At 46.2% G+C, this 20,503-nt stretch overlaps 1 protein-coding gene across 3 annotated transcripts in view; it reads right to left on the bottom strand.

Annotated features, from left to right (window-relative positions):
- Window positions 1–1,151: 1,151 nt before the first annotated feature.
- The window catches only part of NFRKB (nuclear factor related to kappaB binding protein), a 47,702-nt gene continuing 28,350 nt past the window's right edge, over window positions 1,152–20,503 (bottom strand). For 2 of the 3 annotated variants that reach the window (XM_077457888.1, XM_077457890.1), the window contains 16 exons: window positions 20,254–20,380; window positions 18,788–18,853; window positions 18,607–18,689; window positions 16,816–16,859; window positions 15,647–15,707; window positions 15,352–15,526; window positions 14,146–14,252; window positions 13,917–14,040; window positions 13,753–13,832; window positions 12,178–12,389; window positions 11,826–12,093; window positions 11,542–11,739; window positions 9,869–10,522; window positions 6,535–6,641; window positions 4,691–4,826; window positions 1,152–2,814 (listed from right to left, as the gene is read on the bottom strand). In XM_077457888.1, the coding sequence (XP_077314014.1) occupies window positions 2,665–2,814; window positions 4,691–4,826; window positions 6,535–6,641; window positions 9,869–10,522; window positions 11,542–11,739; window positions 11,826–12,093; window positions 12,178–12,389; window positions 13,753–13,832; window positions 13,917–14,040; window positions 14,146–14,252; window positions 15,352–15,526; window positions 15,647–15,707; window positions 16,816–16,859; window positions 18,607–18,689; window positions 18,788–18,853; window positions 20,254–20,380 (2,592 nt within the window). In that variant the 3' untranslated portion in view covers window positions 1,152–2,664. The remainder of the gene's footprint in view (window positions 2,815–4,690; window positions 4,827–6,534; window positions 6,642–9,868; window positions 10,523–11,541; window positions 11,740–11,825; window positions 12,094–12,177; window positions 12,390–13,752; window positions 13,833–13,916; window positions 14,041–14,145; window positions 14,253–15,351; window positions 15,527–15,646; window positions 15,708–16,815; window positions 16,860–18,606; window positions 18,690–18,787; window positions 18,854–20,253; window positions 20,381–20,503) is intronic. The other variant, XM_077457889.1, reaches the window with a different exon arrangement.

The raw sequence follows: 20,503 nt of genomic DNA, 5'->3' as shown, positions 1-20,503 counted from the left end.
AGGCATACAGTTGTGCTCATACGTTTACATACCCTGGCAGAATGTATGATTTCTTGAGAATATGTATGAGAACACACACTTTTCTTTCACTCATGGTTAGTGTTTGGCTGAAGCCATATATTATCAATCAACTGTGTGTAAATCATAATCACAAATAGAAACTACCCAAATGACCCTGATAAGTTTACATACCCCGGTTCTTAATACAGTGAATTGCCCCCTTTAACATCAATGACAGCTTGAAGTCTTATGTTATTTGTGGATGAGGCTCTTTATTCTACTGTAGCCAATGACAGGTCGACTTGGCCTTGTGTTTTGGATCATTGTCATGTTGGAATGTCCAAGTATGTCCCATGCGCAGCTTCCTGGCTGATGAATACAAATGTTCATCCAGTATTTGATAACATACTGCATTCATCTTGCCATCAATTTTTACCAAATTTCCTGTGCCTTTGTAGTGCACACATCCCCAAAAACATCAGCGATCCACCTCCGTGTTTCACAGTAGGAATGGTGGACCTTTCATCATAGGCTTGTTGACTCCTCTCCAAATATAGCATTTATGGCTGTGGCCAAAAAGCTCAATTTTGGTCTCATCACTCCAAATTACTTTGTGGTAGAAGGTTTGAGGCTTGTCTCTGTGCTGTTTAGTATATTGCATTGTAATTTGCGTAGTAATGGCTTAGTTCTGGCGACTGGACCATGCAGCCCATCTTTCTTCAAGTGCATCTTAAAACAGCCACACCACATGTTTTCAGAGAGTCCTGTATTTCACCTGAAGTTATTTGTGGGTTTTTCTTGGCATCCTGAGCAATTTTCCTGGCAGTTGTAGCTGAAATTATAGCTGGTCTACCTTATGGTTTGGTTTCAACAGACCCCTCATTTTCCACTTCTTGATTGAAATTTGAACAGTTGATTGGCATTCTCAATTCCTTGGATATCTCTTTATATCCCTTTCCTGTTTTATACAGTTCAACTTCCTTTTCCCGCAGAACCTTTGACAATTCTTTTGATTTCCCCATGACTCAGAAACATCAGTGCAGCACTGGATGACAGATGCAAGGGTCTGCCAGGAGTCCAGAAACTCACTCATCTTTTATATACACACACACACACACACACACACTAATTACAAGCAAACCGATCACAGGTGAGGTATGGTTACCTTTAATAGCCATTCAACTTTGTGTCAACTTGTGTACATGTTATCAGTCCAAAATCACCAGGGTATGTCAACTTTTGATCAGGGTCATTTGGGTAGTTTCTGTTGCGATTAGGATTTAAAAAGAGCAAACATAGTTGATTGATAATAAATGGCTTCAGGCAAACACTAACCATGAGTGAAAGAAACGTTTTGTATTGTTCATATTCTCTGAAAAATGACCAAATCATAAATGTGTAATGGCATGTAAACTTATGAGCACAACTGTATATAGAGAGAGAGGGATGTGTCTGAGCTGGTCTGCAAGGTTACAGAGCAGTGTGGTCAGTCTGGTGCCTCTTGGACTGCAAAGCTAGATTTAGAAACTGCTGTAAAATTGGGGTCATGGATAGGTTTGCCTCATGTTTGAATTATTGATGAGGGATTCACATACAAAATAGCTTGAACGGCTGTTTCTAATCTTTTACCTGTGGGGTGCTCAATTTTCTTGAGGGGCGGCCCGCAGCCCCCTCCCACCCAGCCAATCATCCCCGTTGCTCGATCGATTGCTGCTTCCCCCACAATGCTTGATAGCTCATCAGCCCGGTACTTACCCAATCCAGGACGCGGCTTTGGCATCCCCCTCCCCCTGTGTCTCCTCCCAGTCAATCAGGGCTAATCGGGTCTCAGGACCCCCTTCCTGGTTGGCCGGGAGGAGAAAAAAAATAAATTTTAAAAACGGGAAGACATTTAGATAATATTAATTTGCAAATGTCACACAACTGGATGGGCTTGGGGCGCAGTGCTCTACTCCCTGAGCCCACCCTTTTTGAAGCCAATTAGAACCTCAGGCTCTAATCATGTGCTTAAACAAAAGCCCCCATTGAAATTCATGCATCCGGCGCGCTGCATGTAGATTAAGGGCCGGGCGCATGGATTGGGGGGGGCGACACCCCTGCGACCCGTATGAGCGCCTGCCACTGTCTTACAGCTGTTCAATTTGCAATACAGGGCAAATTAGATCTGTTACAGGGAGCACAGACAGTTCTCCTTTCTATACCAAAGTTCCAAGAAGAGAGGAATCAAGTGCTGCGCTCAGCGACCTCCAAATGTCATGCAATGCAGGTCTGATATCCACAATGAAACAAAAATGCAGCACTTTTTTTTTTTTATCAGTCTTAAATATATTTAACATTCAGAAGCAAAAGGCAAATACATATATATTAATTACTTTATCATTTGCCTTAACAGCATAAAAAATATTAAGTATCAGAACGCAAATTGTGTCTGTCTTCGAGAAATTAGTTGTGCGTATTAGCAACCATTTATAGACAATAGACAACATGTCAACTGGTGGACAACAAAAAGCACTGCTCCTCTCTTCCATAGTTGCTTTGGCCGGCTTGGAAATCGTTCCCAGGATCACCCTTGGCTGGCATAGATGTGTCATAATTAACACGGTTACTTGCAGAGGAAGTCCTTAGATACAGGGAGCCCAAAATCTCACTTCATCACAATTAAACTTAGGAGTTCAAGGATCGCTGAGGGTCCATTGCTGGTTTACTGGGAGGATTTGTTGTAACGACAACTGTGGACATGGTCTTGGAGGTTGCCGGGGAGGTGGAGGCTGCTGCAGCGTGTAAGTGGGAGGCTGGGACCGTCTGTATTCGCACCTGGTAAGGATAAAGGAAGTTTTTAATTACACTGAAGTATTAGTTATGATATAAAATACAGAAACTTGTGTCTTATACTGCTGGGACAGCTGACATCTCTAATAATCCGACGGTCTTATCAATAGAAGCCACTAGATCTTTACATTCAATTATCAAAGGATAGCATTGATCATCTTTTATGATAGGGCCTCTTTACTACATACACTTTCAAAACTGCATTGAATAACACCACAAATAAAAAAAATAGTTGGCAAGAGGAAAACCAGAGACATTTACGGTTTACTGGGGGGGGGGGGGGTGTACTTTAACCCTTTTACTGCCAGGTCCATATGTCCTACAGCCCTGACAGCGGGAGGTTTTTTTTTTTTTTGTTTTTTTTTTTTAAACACACATTCTTGGTGGCTACAGCCAAGGGGAGTGTGTGTGATACCTGGCAGTCGACTTGTCAGATATACAGATGGAGGCGATCCAGCAGCTGAGCAGCCACCAGATTTCTTCCAAACACCCCCAGTAATGGCCACTCTGCACCGCAACCAGCATAGCTTCCGCTCTCCTTCTGTTATATCATTAAAGAACCTGTCACCAAAAAATAAATAAAAAATATACAGGGGACTTTTTGTCCCTATGTGAGGAAAAAAAAAAAAAAAAAAAAGTAAGGTTACACCCAAGCAACCCACCAAACATTTTTGAGGGCCCCCACATAAAAGTGTAAATTCATGTGTCAGGGGCACCTAAATATGGAAACATTGACTCTTATAATTTTACCCTCAAAAATTGGGTAATTGCGTCTGTGTGTTCTAAAATGACTTTTTTGACTATTGTAATTTTTAACTGAAATTTTGCGTTCCCTAGACCTGTGTTTCTCAACTTTTTTTTCAGTCAAAGCACCCTTGAAAAATTATGGACAATCTCGAGGCACCCTTCAAAAATTAGACAGACTTGAGGCACCCCATTCTAAAAAAAAAAAAAAAAAAAAAAAAAAAAAAATATTCTGATAGTTTTACATAATGCAGCAACATCAATACACGTAGGACACCCAACATTAAAAATGATTTATTCTTCCAAAGCAAATACACTTGCGAAAACTGGTACTGACTAGTATTCCAATGTTTATCTTCTCCCTCAGTTTTTCTCCATCACTTAGCTAATGAGACCCCAATGCTGATATAGAGAGGCAAGGGAAGGTCAAACAAGGATGATATGTAGACAACCAACATCCTCCTCATCAACTGATGTCATTGGTCATTAGGAGGTTGGCAGCTGGAAGGTTGCACTGGTGTACAATGCAAACCTGTGGCTTTGTGTAACTAAAGGGCAGGTTTCATCCACCCACCGGATTGTATACAATTTTGGGGCAATTTTTTAAGGTATCTTGTCAAGGCACCCCTGAAGATAAATTATGCCCTAAACCTTTGTGCTAATATTGTGTAAAATAAAAAATTAACTACCACTATTTTATTCTCTATGGTGTCTGCTTTCAGAAAATATTTAATGCTTTAGGGGTTTTATGCAATCTTCAGAGCTAAAATTATTTTCTAAATGTGCCTAAAAAATGCAAAAACAGCTCTGGATGCAAAGGGGTAAAGTATTGCTGAAGTGCTCCAGGTATCACAAAACCTGGTGACTACAAGACTGCTTAGCTTTACTGTTCATTGCCTTGGAAGACCCAAATTTTAACTTGCACGGATATGCAAATTTCTACCAGTGCTGCTGACCAATAGCCTGGCCACGTCCATTCTTGAGCTTACCATTTGCTGTAGTGATGGAAGCCGACAATCTTTGGACTGGCTGGTTGCCTGTGACCTGGCTCAGGAGCCCTTATCCTTTGCGAGTGGCTCCTGACAGTAACCTATCCTTTAGGCTCCCCCCCTCCTACCTGTGTGGCCTGGCCCTGCTGTTGGAGCTGCTGTAGTTGCTGTGCGGTCAGGAAGCTGACGGGTTTGTTTCCTGCGATGAGTTTGGTCCCTGCTGGCACTGTTGTCAGAATAATATTCCGCCCCAAACCGCTTATACTGAAAAGAGAAAGCAGTGTCAAAAAAATAAATAAAAAAAATAAAAAAAATAAAAAAAAAAACACACATGCAGAGTTCTTTGGCACTATCCATGAGGTAGAATTATACAAATTAGAATAGAAGTAAAACCATTCCCACAACAATCAAACTGCTTGCTCAAAATAAATCTAAAGCCAACATTTTTCTTTGGATAGAATATAGAAGGGTTAAAAATTCTGTCATTTATGTCTCTGCAGTTTGTGCCTGTGTAGGGAGATTTCTCTTCACTTCCTGTCCCTCAGGCACTCAACAGAATAGAAGAGGACATTTTAGTTCTCTCCAAAACAGATGTCCCCAAAGGAAGATTTTCCCCCACCAACTGTGAAAGTTTTGGATATTCCCATCATTTTCTCAGTGACAATGGCGACCAGGAGAAACAGGGTGAGCTTGAGGGGGTAATTAGTATGATCACTCCAGATGCCGGTAAACCCTCTTAAAGAGGAGCTGCACCTAAAAAAAAAATATTAAAAGCCAGCAGCTACTAATATTGCAGCTGCTGACTTTTAATAAAATCACACTTACCTGTCCCAGGTTCCAGCGATGTCGGCGGCAGATGACGAGCGATCGCTCGTCTCGCTGCTGCCACCGCCGCCATCCTCTGTCAGGGAATCGGGAAGTGAAGCATGACGGCTTCACTGCCCGGTTCCCTACTGCGCATGCGCGAGTCGCGCTGCGCGTCTCTTATGGTCCCCCGCTGTGTCTCTGGGAACTGTGTGTTTCCCAGAACACAACGGGGGGGGGGGGCGGAGCGTCTGCGGGGGTCTGCGGCGGTCTGGCCGGAAGTGGGTGCAGTTACCTGGATTATCCAGGTAACTGCACCCCCCTCCCCCCTGAAAGGTGCCGATTGTGGCACCGGAGGGGGGAGGGATAAGATTAGCGGAACTTCCCCTTTAGGGTGAAGAACCGCTTTAATATAAATAGAACTGAAGACCCCAGCACTTACTATGTGTGCTTTCCAACTCTGCTTTAACTAAAACACATAGATAGGTCCAAAACTCAGGACATTAAAGTGGTTGTAAAGTCGGAAGCTTTTTTATCTTCATGCATTCTATGTGTGCTCAACAGCCTCCATCAGCCCCCGAAATACTTACCAGAGCACCATCTCTGTCCAGTGATGTCCATGACTGTCTCGGGCGTCCGAGACTGTGCCTCCTGATTGGCTGAGAAACAACAGCGGCGCCATTGGCTCCCACTGCTGTCAAAGTCAGCCAGCCAATCAGGAGAGAGAGGGAGCGGGGGTGGGACACAGGGAGCTGTAACCCAGCACAGGTACCCCCATAGCAAGCTGCTTTCTGTGGGGGCACTCAAACAGGAGGGAGGGGCCAGGAGCACCAAAGAGGAACCCGAGAAGAGGAGGTTCTGGGCTGCTCTCTACAAATCCATGACACTTTTTTTTTTTTTTCTATAAAAATAACAAACACGAGCCTTTACAATCCCTTTATGCCACTCCCACACTCCTCCCTCAAAACAGTTGATTAGAGTCTTGGAAGCCGCTGTCAGTCACTATAAGATAGTGTGGCTGAAATCGCATCATACAGAGATTACATGTGATTTGCACTGCAGTGTGGTGCGAATCACATCCAAACTCAAACATTGCAGCAGTGGGAACCGACCCTCAAGGACCAGAGTGCAGAGTGGCTCCCAAAGAGGTAAAGGTGAAGGCACTTACTTGGCTCCCAGGTTTCCTTTGATGATGGGAGTTGCCATAACGCTTTTCCCCTTCACCTGCTGACCCAGGACAGACAGTGGCACGGTGATTCGAGCTGGAACTTTGCCCTGTGAAAGAGAAGTAGAGGAATATTATTAAAATGGTTACAGAACATACTCCAACCCCCACTGAATTACTACTCCCATCATCGGCTTAACAGGATGTTCCTTGTTCACACAGGAATGCTGCATTACAACTTATTGGTTCCGTGTGCTGCTTCCCCCACTTCCAATTTGAGCTCTGCTGTACAGGGACTGCAAGAAGCTGATAACCAAAACTCTAATTTGAGAAGTTACGATGCTTGTATTAAAAAAAAAAAAAAATAATAATTATTGATGCATTAATGATTTCAGAGCTGTATTAATTTGTTATTGTGTATATTTTATGGGTTAAAAATGGAGTTCAGTTATAACCCATAATACCATTATGGGCTTCACGACATGCTTTTTAAAAAATGCAAATATAAGTGCATGAATATCACTCATTACCTCCAGTAATCTCATGTACAGTAGAACGAGTGGGGGGGGGGGGGATTAGTACTAAGTGGCAATCTGACTTTGCTGCATGCCAACAAGGAAAATGCCAACTGGAGAGAGCAAAGAAATTGCATAAATCTCGTACAACTGCCTCAAAGGCTGGGGAAAGGTGACAAAACAAAGGAAAATGGCAGTTCACAAAACAGTGACTACTATGCTGTTTTGCAGGCTGTGTACATCTCAGGGTTGGACAAAGTCAAATAGAAATCCTTTGCCATATTAAATAGTTACCGTATATTTTTTGTGATCTAGGGAAGTCACCAGAATCTCCAGACCTTATTTATGATATTATCAGCTCCGGGGCCCCATCAGAGGTCTCTGTTCATTCACACATACAGCTCCAGGGGCCCCATCAAAGGTCTCGGTTCATAAAGCTCCGGGCCCCATCAGAGGTCTCGGTTCATACACACATACAGCTCCGGGGCCCCATCAGAGGTCTCGGTTCATACACACATACAGCTCCGGGGCCCCATCAGAGGTCTCGGTTCATACACACATACAGCTCCGGGGCCCCATCAGAGGTCTCGGTTCATACACACATACAGCTCCGGGGGGCCCCATCAGGGGTCTCTGTACACACAGCTCGGGGCCCCATCAGAGGTCTCGGTTCACAAAGCTCCGGGGCCCCATCAGAGGTCTCGGCTCACACAGCTCCGGGGCCCCATCAGAGGTCTCGGCTCACACAGCTCCGGGGCCCCATCAGAGGTCTCGGCTCACACAGCTCCGGGGCCCCATCAGAGGTCTCGGCTCACACAGCTCCGGGGCCCCATCAGAGGTCTCGGCTCACACAGCTCCGGGGCCCCATCAGAGGTCTCGGCTCACACAGCTCCGGGGCCCCATCAGAGGTCTCGGCTCACACAGCTCCGGGGCCCCATCAGAGGTCTCGGCTCACACAGCTCCGGGGCCCCATCAGAGGTCTCGGCTCACACAGCTCCGGGGCCCCATCAGAGGTCTCGGCTCACACAGCTCCGGGGCCCCATCAGAGGTCTCGGCTCACACAGCTCCGGGGCCCCATCAGAGGTCTCGGCTCACACAGCTCCGGGGCCCCATCAGAGGTCTCGGCTCACACAGCTCCGGGGCCCCATCAGAGGTCTCGGCTCACACAGCTCCGGGGCCCCATCAGAGGTCTCGGCTCACACAGCTCCGGGGCCCCATCAGAGGTCTCGGCTCACACAGCTCCGGGGCCCCATCAGAGGTCTCGGCTCACACAGCTCCGGGGCCCCATCAGAGGTCTCGGCTCACACAGCTCCGGGGCCCCATCAGAGGTCTCGGCTCACACAGCTCCGGGGCCCCATCAGAGGTCTCGGCTCACACAGCTCCGGGGCCCCATCAGAGGTCTCGGCTCACACAGCTCCGGGGCCCCATCAGAGGTCTCGGCTCACACAGCTCCGGGGGGCCCATCAGAGGTCTCGGCTCACACAGCTCCGGGGCCCCAGAGGTCTCGGCTCACACAGCTCCGGGGCCCCATCAGAGGTCTCGGCTCACACAGCTCCGGGGCCCCATCAGAGGTCTCGGCTCACACAGCTCCGGGGCCCCATCAGAGGTCTCGGCTCACACAGCTCCGGGGCCCCATCAGAGATCTCGGCTCACACAGCTCCGGGGCCCCATCAGAGGTCTCGGCTCACACAGCTCCGGGCCCCATCAGAGGTCTCGGCTCACACAGCTCCGGGCCCCATCAGAGGTCTCGGCTCACACAGCTCCGGGCCCCATCAGAGGTCTCGGCTCACACAGCTCCGGGCCCCATCAGAGGTCTCGGCTCACACAGCTCCGGGGCCCCATCAGAGGTCTCGGCTCACACAGCTCCGGGCCCCATCAGAGGTCTCGGCTCACACAGCTCCGGGCCCCATCAGAGGTCTCGGCTCACACAGCTCCGGGCCCCATCAGAGGTCTCGGTTCATATAGCTCCGGGCCCCATCAGAGGTCTCGGTTCATATAGCTCCGGGCCCCATCAGAGGTCTTGGCTCACACAGCTCCGGGCACCATCAGAGGTCTCGGCTCACACAGCTCCGGGGCCCCATCAGAGGTCTCGGCTCACACAGCTCCGGGGCCCCATCAGAGGTCTCGGCTCACACAGCTCCGGGGCCCCATCAGAGGTCTCGGCTCACACAGCTCCGGGCCCCATCAGAGGTCTCGGCTCACACAGCTCCGGGCCCCATCAGAGGTCTCGGCTCACACAGCTCCGGGCCCCATCAGAGGTCTCGGCTCACACAGCTCCGGGCCCCATCAGAGGCCTCGGCTCACACAGCTCCGGGCCCCATCAGAGGTCTCGGCTCACACAGCTCCGGGCCCCATCAGAGGTCTCGGCTCACATAGCTCCGGGCCCCATCAGAGGTCTCGGCTCACACAGCTCCGGGCCCCATCAGAGGTCTCGGCTCACACAGCTCCGGGCCCCATCGGAGGTCTCGGCTCACACAGCTCCGGGCCCCATCAGAGGTCTCGGCTCACACAGCTCCGGGCCCCATCAGAGGTCTCGGTTCACACAGCTCCGGGCCCCATCAGAGGTCTCGGTTCACACAGCTCCGGGCCCCATCAGAGGTCTCGGTTCATATAGCTCCGGGCCCCATCAGAGGTCTTGGCTCACACAGCTCCGGGCACCATCAGAGGTCTCTGTTCATATACACATACAGCTCCTGACTCCATCAGAGGTCTCCGACACACGGCTGTAGACCCCATCAGAGAAGTCTGCTCACGGATGTACTCACAACTCCATGCCCCATTAGAGGTCTCTGTGTGTACACACACACACACACACACCTCACCTGCTGAGCTGCTGTCACTGGAATCTGCCGTACAGTGGCTGTTGCTGCTCCTACTTGTTTTGTGCCAGTGTTGGTGATGGGTGAAAGGCTGATTGTTGAGGCCGCATGAACAGGGCTGACCAGGGCAGAAGATGCCATGGCTACAGGTTTGGCAGTCACTGTAATACTCTGTGTAGTTGCTACCTTAGGCGGCACAACACCCAGTCCCTGCACAATACGTATAGTTGTGGCTGGCTTTGTCTCTGCAGTAGTTGTGGTTTTCATTTTAGAGTCAGCTACAGAAACACCCAGAGCGGGCATCAGTCTAAACCCAGGACCACCATGCTCTGCCGTCTTCACTTCAGGTGCCACCTTGATGGCTGTGGGTATCGGAGGAGAAGGGGATGACGGGTTGGACGTCATATGTAAGAGTCCTTTGCTGGAGCTGCTGGGTGGTGCAGCTGAGAAAAGTTCCTGGGAGAGCTTCACAGCTGTGACCTGGGATTTGGCCAACGTTGCCATCATGTCAGGTGTGATGCGCAGTATAGTCTGGCCCTTAGAATCTGTGGTGATGGAAGAAGGAGGAAGCCGCAGAACGTCCTTGCCCTGTATGCGCAGATTGGTGGTTGGAAGTGCAGGCTGGGCCTTAACACCAAGCTGTCCAGATATTGCAACCTGGCAGAGAGAAGAGAAAGATCAGAAAAACACAGGAGATCCAAAGCTGAAGGCCCAAAAGCAGTCAAAACATATTTGTTACTGTGAATAGATTGGAGGGTATAAAATGAATGAAAATACCAAAAGATTAGTTTAAAGCGGAGCGTCACCCGGAAGTGGAGCTTCCGCTCATTGGAACCCTCCCCCCCTCCGGCGCCACAATTGGCACCTTTCAGGGGGGTGCAGATACCTGTATAGTACAGGTATTTGCACCCACTTCCGGCATAGATATCCGCAGAATCTGCGGATATTTACGCCACTTCCTGCGGGTCCCCCGCTGCCTGCTGGGAAACACACGGATCCCAGAGACAGCGGGGACCATCCTTATTGCGCAGCGCGACTCACGCATGCGAAGTAGGGAACCGGGAAGTGAAGCCGCAAGGTTACACTTCCTGATTCCCATACCCAAGATGGCGGCGGCAGCACCCGAGAGCCGATCGAGAGATCGGCTTCGGGTGCCGACATCGCGGGCGCGCTGGGCGGGTAAGTGTCCTTATATTAAAAGTCAGCAGCTGCAGTATTTGTAGCTGCAGACTTAAAAAAAAAAAAAAAAAACGGCGGAACTCCCGCTTTAAGTCTAATAAGTCTTTGTTGCACATAGAGAAGAAAAACCTAACCTTGTATCATTTTCTAATGTCTGAAAAAGACGAGACAAAACAAATAAAGCAGCCCCAAGATTCTGAAGAATTGTAAATATATTGTCAGGTTTCTACAGTTGGCACAGAGACCCTGCACCCCACTCCCCCTCAACATAGCACAGCGCACTCACAGGCGTGCCCCCCCCCCCCCTAACATCATATTGTAGCCCCCCCCCCCCCCCCCCCCGGGATACAGTGTCCTTGCTCCCCCTGACATCACATCCTATCCTCAAAACCCCTGACATTACCCAGTGTCCCCTGACGGCACACTGTATTCTTGTACCCCCTGACATCACACAGTCAATACAAATCATTATAGAATAGCTTTGTACCATAAATCACCTGTTTGATGATGTTCTGTCCTGTGATGCTCTGCAGTATTGTGGGAGTTGAACTTGAAAGGGTACTGACCACTGGTTTGGAAGTGACCACTGTAGGTGCAGTCAGAGCGGTCACAGAAATGGTTCCAGGAGCAGTTACTGTGATGGCTGGGCGCGGGATGCTGGCAGCTGCCTGTGTCTTCACTGGCATTGTCACCACCTGGGGAGAGAAAAAAACAATAATAATCCAGCTGGGATAATTAACCCACTCCATTATTATAAGCCAACTGCGCATTGCGATCCTACCTGGGTTATTCCTTTAGAAGTGGTCGTTGTGACAGGCATCCTGATGTGTGTTACAATGGGAGAAAGAGACTGGGTAACAATGGCAGGCGAAGCAGCGGATGGAATAGCAGCAGAAGCCGTAACAATCCGTACTTGTGGGATTGAAGGGGTGGAGGGGAGCGTAGTGTTCCTGACAGGAGGCGCGGTCACAGTAGTCACATGACTTGTCACAGACGGAGCCAGCAGAGTGCTGAGCTGGGGCATGGTGGGTGGGGACACCAAAAGGACACTGCAGACCGAAAAACACACCATTAAATTCTGTTTTACCATTGGATAAGGTATAAGGAACTCTGACTGACTGTGGGCTTCTTACCTCGGACTGGATTTTGGGGACTCAGGAACACTGCTGGGAAGAATCTTACTGACTGCAGCAGATGTGGGGGACATTGGCATTGCTGGAAGCGCTGGTGTAGTCGGAGTGCTGGGTGTCCCGGGTGTTGGCGGCATACTGCACTCATTGAAGTTCAGCTGAGCTGGTTCAGGCGTGCTGCTGCCCTTCACCGCAAACTCCTTGTTGCCGGATTTCTGCACATAAACCAGAATTAAAAAGAAAGTCTGAACTGCCAGAAATATAGAGTATGCCTTTGCTGTTCTCCAAATATCACCTGCCTGGGTGTCACTTTCTTCAGTGCCTTCTGACTCACTGACACGCAACATAGGTGACCCATAGAATACATGACCATGCCATACATTACCCATACCATACAAGTCCAATCCCCTGATCTGCATACTTCTTCCGAATCAGCGACTTAAACCTCAACTCCAGGAAGAACAATCATTCCATAAGTAATGCCTGCCATTAGCCAAATTGGCAGAAGAGCTCTCAAAGCCAACCCAAAAGTTTTGTGCATTACACCCTAGGCAGTAATTTTGTTTTTTAGCGACTGGTCGTTGCCTTTACCATTCATTGAACAGGGGACAAATCGAATAATGGCCACTTCTGCAGATAGCTTTCAGCACTGAAATTGTGCTTGCGAGGCATGGGGTGGGTGTGCAATCTGACCACTCATAACAAGCAGGTTATTCCAATGAGAAGTAAAATTGCAGCTCTTGGGACAGAGGGAAAAAATTTCCCTGTCACTGCCCATAGAAACACCAATACACATCAATACATGCCCAAAGATTCAGGAGACATGTCGTTCTAACTAGTGCTCCAGGACAGTTCAGGGATGTCGACTGCAGCTGATGACATCAGAAGTAGTAAAAACATAGCTTTCTGGTGACTGGTTAATAGTAAAAATGGTTATGAACTAATCTTAAACAGATTGGGTGCAATAGTGGCATTAAGTTCAGATTTAAAGTATTGTACCTCAAGAAGTAATTTACCAGCACAGGGACCCCACGCTTCAGTACGTACCAGAGGCCAAACCACATACAAAAAAGAGGAGCAGACAGCCTCAGCCACACTATTAAAACCCTCAGCTCTTCCTAATAAATTATGATGGCTTAACTACACTAAAAAACAATATCTAATGTCCAACTTTTTTTTTAGCTTTGGATTATGTGAGGAAAGATTAGAACTTCTATTAGGTTTCTGTTGAGGTCTTTGTGACCATTGTCATCAGGACTGAAATGGAGTTGAGTTGTCACTTAAAAACAGAAGGTGAGAAGAAATATTCAAGTGGGGACACTTGTTTTGGTGGCTGTATACAAGGGACTTCCCTTACTTTGGAGTGGCTGTATACAAGGGACTTCCCTTACTTTGGAGAGATTTCCTCTAAATTCCATTTCTATTTCAAGAGCATTGAGTGAGCCATCCATCTCCATAAACATGGCTCTGACATTCACCAGTGTGCTAATACAAGTGAAATATGGAAAAGATGAGCTCTAGGAAGAAAACAATATAGAGGGACAGGAATAGGGAAGAGGGCAGAAATCAGGAACGTACGATTTTTGAGGGCGTTTTTGGCTTTTGTTGCAGAGCTTTCTTAGCTTTGGCTGCTGCTGCCTGTGCCTGGTGAATCCTCTCTGCAGAAGAAAAGAATAAAAAGGATAAGACTCTATATGCAGGAAATGAACATCAAAAGCAGAGTATATTGACAGGAGACTTACCAAACTCCTCCTCACTGCGGTCTCGATGGAGGTAGATCCACAGCTTGCGTCCAATGTCATATTTCACACATGGATCTTTTTCATAGTGCAGCCGGTCCAGCGCACCGCTCACCACCGTGTTAACCTAACATTAGATGACCATACGGATAGTGTGAGCTTGGGTAGTACAAGCCCTCAAGGAACCCCAAAACACAAACCGCCAGCCCAATATCAATAACCCATGACTTACCTGAGCGCTGGTAACATCGGGTGCCAGAAACTGGGAATCCTTCAGCAGCTCACAGATTTCAGCACGTGTACCCTCACCGTTTGGCAAACGGGCTGCCGCATCCCGAACTGAGAATGAAAAGTTTACGTGAATAATCTATAAAAAGGATACTTCATAGTTATCACATACAATTCAGATGATAGAGTTCCTATTACATCTGCAGAACACATTTTCATTTATTTTTGTGAAAATGAATATGTAGGCTAAAAAAATTAAATGAAAATGTAGGCTAAATGAAGGTTCTTTTTGGTATGTTTTGTAAAACTTAACTTTAAAAAAATACCCTTGAAGCTGGGCTCCCCTTCATTATAAAAGGTTAAATTCATTAAGGTTCATTAAGGCTAGGGTTAGAGGAATAAGGCATGAAACTTACCTTATACCTTGCTCCCACCCTCTACTATCCTGCATTGTATGTAATGGCGTCAAAGTGAAAATGCTGGCTGCTGGCCAGAATGTCGAAGAGCAGAGGCTTCAGGGGAACAGTCAAACAGCCTGTGGGCAGGTGAGTATTATTGTCTATTTATTACCCCTAAACCTATTAAAGTATAAGTTCACTGTTGTAGAAAATCTGTAAGGTGAACTTACACTGGACCCCATCTCCCCGGTCCTGCTATCCCAAAGTTCCGCTGTGAGACATCAGGTCGATTTACTGGTTCGGGAATTTGAAATACCAACGGCTCTCTCTCCTCTTCTCCAGCGCTGACAGGACAGGCTAAGCAGATTCTGATTGGTCAGCGCCGTTCATGGGACGTTGAGAGGTACATCCCATACACTCAGAGGTACATTTAGGAGATGAAGCCAAGGAGATTTCAAATTCCCGGACTGGTGAGGCGGCGACCTGTCTCACAGCAGGTGATCACAGGACTCCGGTATAAGTTCATCTTACAAATTTTCTGTAAAGGTGAGCTTACCCTTTAAGCATTTAACTCTTAAATACACTGCAAGGGTAGCTTTTACTGTGTAATGGGCTTTAAATAGCATGTAAAGTAATGGAAGCTACTTCCAACTTTCCTGGATCTTTACGAAAAAATATTGCCTCTGGTTAGTCACCTTTAATTCTTTCACAAAGAGGAAAAAAAAAAAAAAAAAAAAAAGTTTGTTACCATGTCACAAATGGTTAACTGCCCAAGCCCCTTCCACCCAGAGCTGACACAGGAAGAAAATTACCAAGAGACAAGATGGTGACGTAAGCTGGCCTATCAGATCGCAGCAGTGAGTGTTCACGGGCTTTGTTCAGTGACGTCTCCTTGTCAAATACACCTTTCACTGGACCAACCACAGACTCAAACCCATGCATGCGGAAAGTGAAGGCCTTGTGTGGCTGGAGGTAGCGGTGCCGTTCCTGGGTGGAGCAAAGACAGAAATTACAGCTGGAATTCGTGGAACAAATTACCTTTTGTTAACAGTGAAAAATAGGCTACAGTATTACTAATTAAGTGACACAATAATAATGGAAACCAACCTGTTCCTGGAAAATCCGCTTCTCATCTCCAGAACTCGGCCGCACAATGTAATCCGTTCTACTGAAACATAATTTAATGGTCAACTTTCCAGACAAATTCATGCAAATCTGCTGTTAATATTAAGACAGCCCCGACTTTTCTGAACTGCCTTATGAACGAAAACGTAGGTTTCTTCTACCATTATGTCATGTTTAACACAAATCTTCAATCACCTGGATGTAGAATGACTATGTGCAGTGATCTGGTGCTTTACCCAGCAACTTAATTTATCTGCTGCCATCCTCGGCTGGAAGCAAAAAGATAGATATGCCAGGTTCTTCCAGGTATGGGGGAGGATGAGACTTACTCCCCTTCCTTCCACGTGACAGCGCTAATAGCTGGCAATTGGCCACTCAGGCATGCAGAGTCCGCAGCAGTCTAAGTTCTAAGGCACAAATGTAAAGAAGTCTCACCAGGCACATCCCCAGTTCCCCCAAAAACAAAATACATGTAGCACTTTATTCTGTTTTCACAGGTGCTGTAGTACCAACGTTGACACGCGATAATGCTGCTCAGTAGGGGACAATTAGGTACTTATATGTGATCGACATTACTTGTCCTCAAGTGGCCAGGACATGCCCAAGACCACAGTCAGTCATCAGTACTAATGCAGGGCAGAGAGTGGATATCATACATGTAGATAGAAACAGAGGGTAACATTTGTTATATCAGAGTGTAAAATGACTATAATGAGCTGAGTACCCAATATGCCGGATCCTAATGGCGGGGCGATAGTAGCTATACTCAACTTGAGCGCCTCAATATGTACACCTAAAAATCCAGCTTCATGAAAGGGCAATAAAAGCACAGAGAACATTGGGATTTTATGGAGAATCATTTAGAATTTCTTATCTAAATCACAGAAAATGTATGGCTGAATCAAGTGACCTGACCAGCTGGTATTCTTTTATACCCAATAAGACAAGTACTTTTTTAAAGTATATATATAGGGTTAACTTTCCATTTCCACTCTTTTGTAATGAAATAAGCAGACATTTAAAATGGAGTAACAATAGAAACCCACAAGACAGAAAAAAGCCTGAACCGGTGGATCAGGAAGCTTGTTTCTTGTACAGGATAACTAAACTACATTCAACTACATTCCATATGATGTGATGGCCAGACTTACACTCTGGGAATGGGGGTGCTCGAGTCCGGGCTCTCCTCCTCCTCCTACAAAAAGGAAAGGAGAATGCATTTCTTTAGAAGATAATGTTAATTCATCTCTGTACTTAAAAAAAAAAACAAAAAAAAAAAAAACACTGAAAATCAGTAGTCACCTATCACTATATAAAACAAGGAACAGAGGGCACACCAGCCTTGCGAATGAATTACCTCTGTGATAACTTTATAATATTATTTAAAACATCAGCAATAAGGCACATCAGAGTCCACAACGTACTTGAAGTGACCTGGTCATCTAAGAAAATACCAGACATGAGAAGACACTGCAAAAGGGTCTTCTCGCATCTGGAACTTGATTAAGTGAACAGGTGATTTCAAGTAAATTGTGGACTTCGATGTGCCTTATTGCTGATGTTGTTTATAAGTATACATCTATTTATGAATACATAAAAGTTATCACAAAGTAATGCATAATGCTTATAATGCTAATGCTTGTGCGCCCTCTGTTCCTTGTTTTCTAGTATTTCTGGGTCTCCCCAGCCCTTAGGATGCCAGTATCACAGCAGCCAAAAAAACTTGAGATTCACTTTTGCCAGTGCACTTCTCTTGAGCGCAGGAGATTGGCCTTTTCTGTGTACCCATCACTACATATACAGGACTTCTAGAAAAATCCCACTTATGACATTTTGTACTTAGTTACATTGGTATACAAATGCACAGCCTGCGAAATACCTCTAGAAGCTGAAAATCACTGAAGTAAACACAGCTACTCCATTGATTTCCACTTGTTTTTGGGTCCCGTGTTGAGCTGCTACCCTGCTGCACTATGAATACAGGAGTTTCGGCCACTCGGCATAGGCACTATTCAGAGAATGCTTTGCCTTTTCTCAACGATTACAAATCATTCTCTGATTGGACAAGGTGGAGAGCAAGGCAAAGCATTCTCTGAAAGACGCTCATGCCAAGCGGCCAAACTGTTTTCAGAATGCAACAGGGCAGCCGCTTGGCATGGGACCGAAAAGCTAATGCAAATCACTGTAGCAGCAGTGTCTACCAGAGTGATTTCCAGCTACTAGAGGGATTTCACAGGTATGGAACATGCATGGGTATATTGGTCCAAGCTGTAATAAATGCCACACTTGGAATTCTTCTTTAAAACTAGCTCAACTCCAGGGTTAGAGCAGTTCCTTTCCCTCAAAGAGAGAAACCTTCATTCCCCAGTTCTGATAGTTTTCTACAGCCATGTCTCCACCTCTCGCTCTCTCCTCCTCGTCATTCATAAAACGTAGCCTGGGGCTGTGTGTATTATTCCTGGCATGCAAATGAGCATAATATAAGAAAAAAGCCTGCATGCTTTTGAACCAAATAAATGTTTAACCCTGATAAGTTTATTTGTGCCTGGAGTTGGGCTTTAAATCAAATGGAAGAAAAAAAATGCATCCTCCACAGCCGCCAAGCATATTTCTCCCCTCTACTACAAGCATGTAGAAGAAGATATCAATGTTCAGGATAGAGGAGCTAATCTTAGGTAAACTAGCTCTTGCTCTGGAATATGGTGGAATGCAGTGGCTTTGAATAGGCTGATTGCCATGTGAAGAAGCCCTAAATAAATAAAAAGGCCAAACTGGAATATAAGTGAAGACCTTTAGAGATTCTGTATATTTAGTCTGTAATCACATCAGCTTTAAAAAAAAAACGGAATATGACCAGATATAGTTAGCACAGAGACTCTTCTATCTGATGGGTTAAAAGAATGCTTAAGTTCGGTGCACAGGAGACAGATGTGAACCCTCACCTTGGTGGTGAATATGTGATCCTTCGTCTCAAGCCAAAGATGGAAGAGTGCAACGAGTTCCTTCTCATTATCAGCAGGTGGCACTATGGGGGGGTGGGGAAGAAAATGGGGTTTTAATATTTTTTTAATTTTTAACGTTTTCGTTCTTGAAGGAATGACAGAGGGTGGTCTGGATACTCACCAAGACACTTCCACTGCTGCGTCTTCTCCCTGAACTCAACATAGGGAGTTAAGCCAGATAGAGCACCTGCAAATAACGAATAAAGAGTAAGAGAAACTATAGAACTGTGGTGTTGTGGAAGCTATTTTCAGACATGCAAGTTTGGAAACAAGATAATACTAAGTAATCTGAACGTGCAGCTCTAGCTGAATCGCCCAATATGGTTTCCGGTGAAGAGAGAACAAATTCAATAGAAGAAAGCACAATGGACAATATTCAATAAACATCACAACTTTAGATGAGCCTACTCTACAACAAAAGGATGCAGGGACCTCAAAAGAACTGACACTGCCATGGAAAATCTCTTAAAACCACACTACTGTAACAAAAACATGTTAAGGGGTGCTGGGATTTAAAATGTATTTTTGTGTAGTAGTGAAGAAAAACATCAAAACAAGCTTTATTGCTCCGGTAAAGCAGCTATAAAACAGCTTCCTCCAATGGATACCAGGAAGTAGCTTAAAGTGGCTCTTCAGTCATTTTTTTTTCCAACTTTCCATCAGTTACATCTTCTGCCCTTGTTTTAACTTTGAATAGTAAAATTTTTATTTATTTTTTGCCAGTAAATACCTTTTAAATACCTTTTACAGCCCATTTCCTGTTTCTTGTCTGGTAATTAGCCCAGGTCTGGGGTATTGAATTAAAAATACACAGAGGTCCGGTCAGTAAAACTTTCTTGGAGCAGAGGTCTGAATATCAAGTCGTACCCGAGGTGCATTTTGGCTTGTGCCAAACTGCATGTTGCTGCAGCACCATGCGGCTTGGTGCGGCGGGATTTGGGGGGGGCGAAAAAAGGGGGGGGGGGTCAAGGACTTTTCTCCATGTTTCCTACGGGTAATGCAGCCCATTAAAATAGGCTGACCTACCCACAACACGTGCACCTAATGCACAGATCTGAACCCATTCTTACATCAGCATCCTCAGTCCCCACTGCACATCACAGTTACTTTCCCATCAAGATCCCCTCTTGATAAGAGTCCTCATCTCCCCCTTTACATCACTCCCATCCTCCCCTTTTAGAGTAGTGTTCTCACACATACGTGACATCAACCCCCAAATAGTACTGTTCTCTGCCCCAATTTACATTATCGCCCTGCATTATAGTCATTACCCCCCACTTTAATGTCCTCAGGCCAAGCCCCCCCTCCCACATTACAGTCCTCAGCTCCCCCCACCAAAGTGTCGGAGGTATATAAATCCTGTATAATAATATGACACTCTGATTCCTCTTGATTTGAATTATATTGAAACAGTCTGCGTTCATGTTATAAAGTGCAGCGTAAACCTTTGGTGCTATATAAATCCTGTATAAGAATACAAAGAAAGTTCAAATAGAGACATAGTTCAGATGAGATTATATTAATTTCCTCTATAGTAGTTGAGGAGGAATTTACTAGTGCATTATGGACAACAGAGTTAACACTCACCTTTGCTGTCCCCACCAAGATATAGGAGGGCAGAGTGAACCAGGTCGCACCAGTTAGAGGCAGCGGAGTACCAGCAGTTCAGCGTGCTGGCGGGTGAGGCCTGCCAAAGTGACACCTTCTCCTCTAGCTGTAATACCAGAGGGAGAGCATATGGTCAAAAATCACAAAATACAAGAAAACATTTCAAAGCAAAAATTTAACCTGCTTCTACTTTGCCTTCCATGCTTTCTCCCTCATCAACACGCTAACT

This window comes from Lithobates pipiens, unplaced genomic scaffold (genome assembly GCF_037356315.1).
Source record: "Lithobates pipiens isolate NorthernLeopardFrog02 unplaced genomic scaffold, aLitPip1_a1.2 Scaffold_27, whole genome shotgun sequence".
In the NCBI taxonomy this organism is placed as follows: Eukaryota; Metazoa; Chordata; class Amphibia; order Anura; family Ranidae; genus Lithobates; species Lithobates pipiens.
The sequence above is the reverse complement of the archived record's forward strand: the minus strand, read 5'-3'. Positions and strand labels throughout refer to the sequence as shown.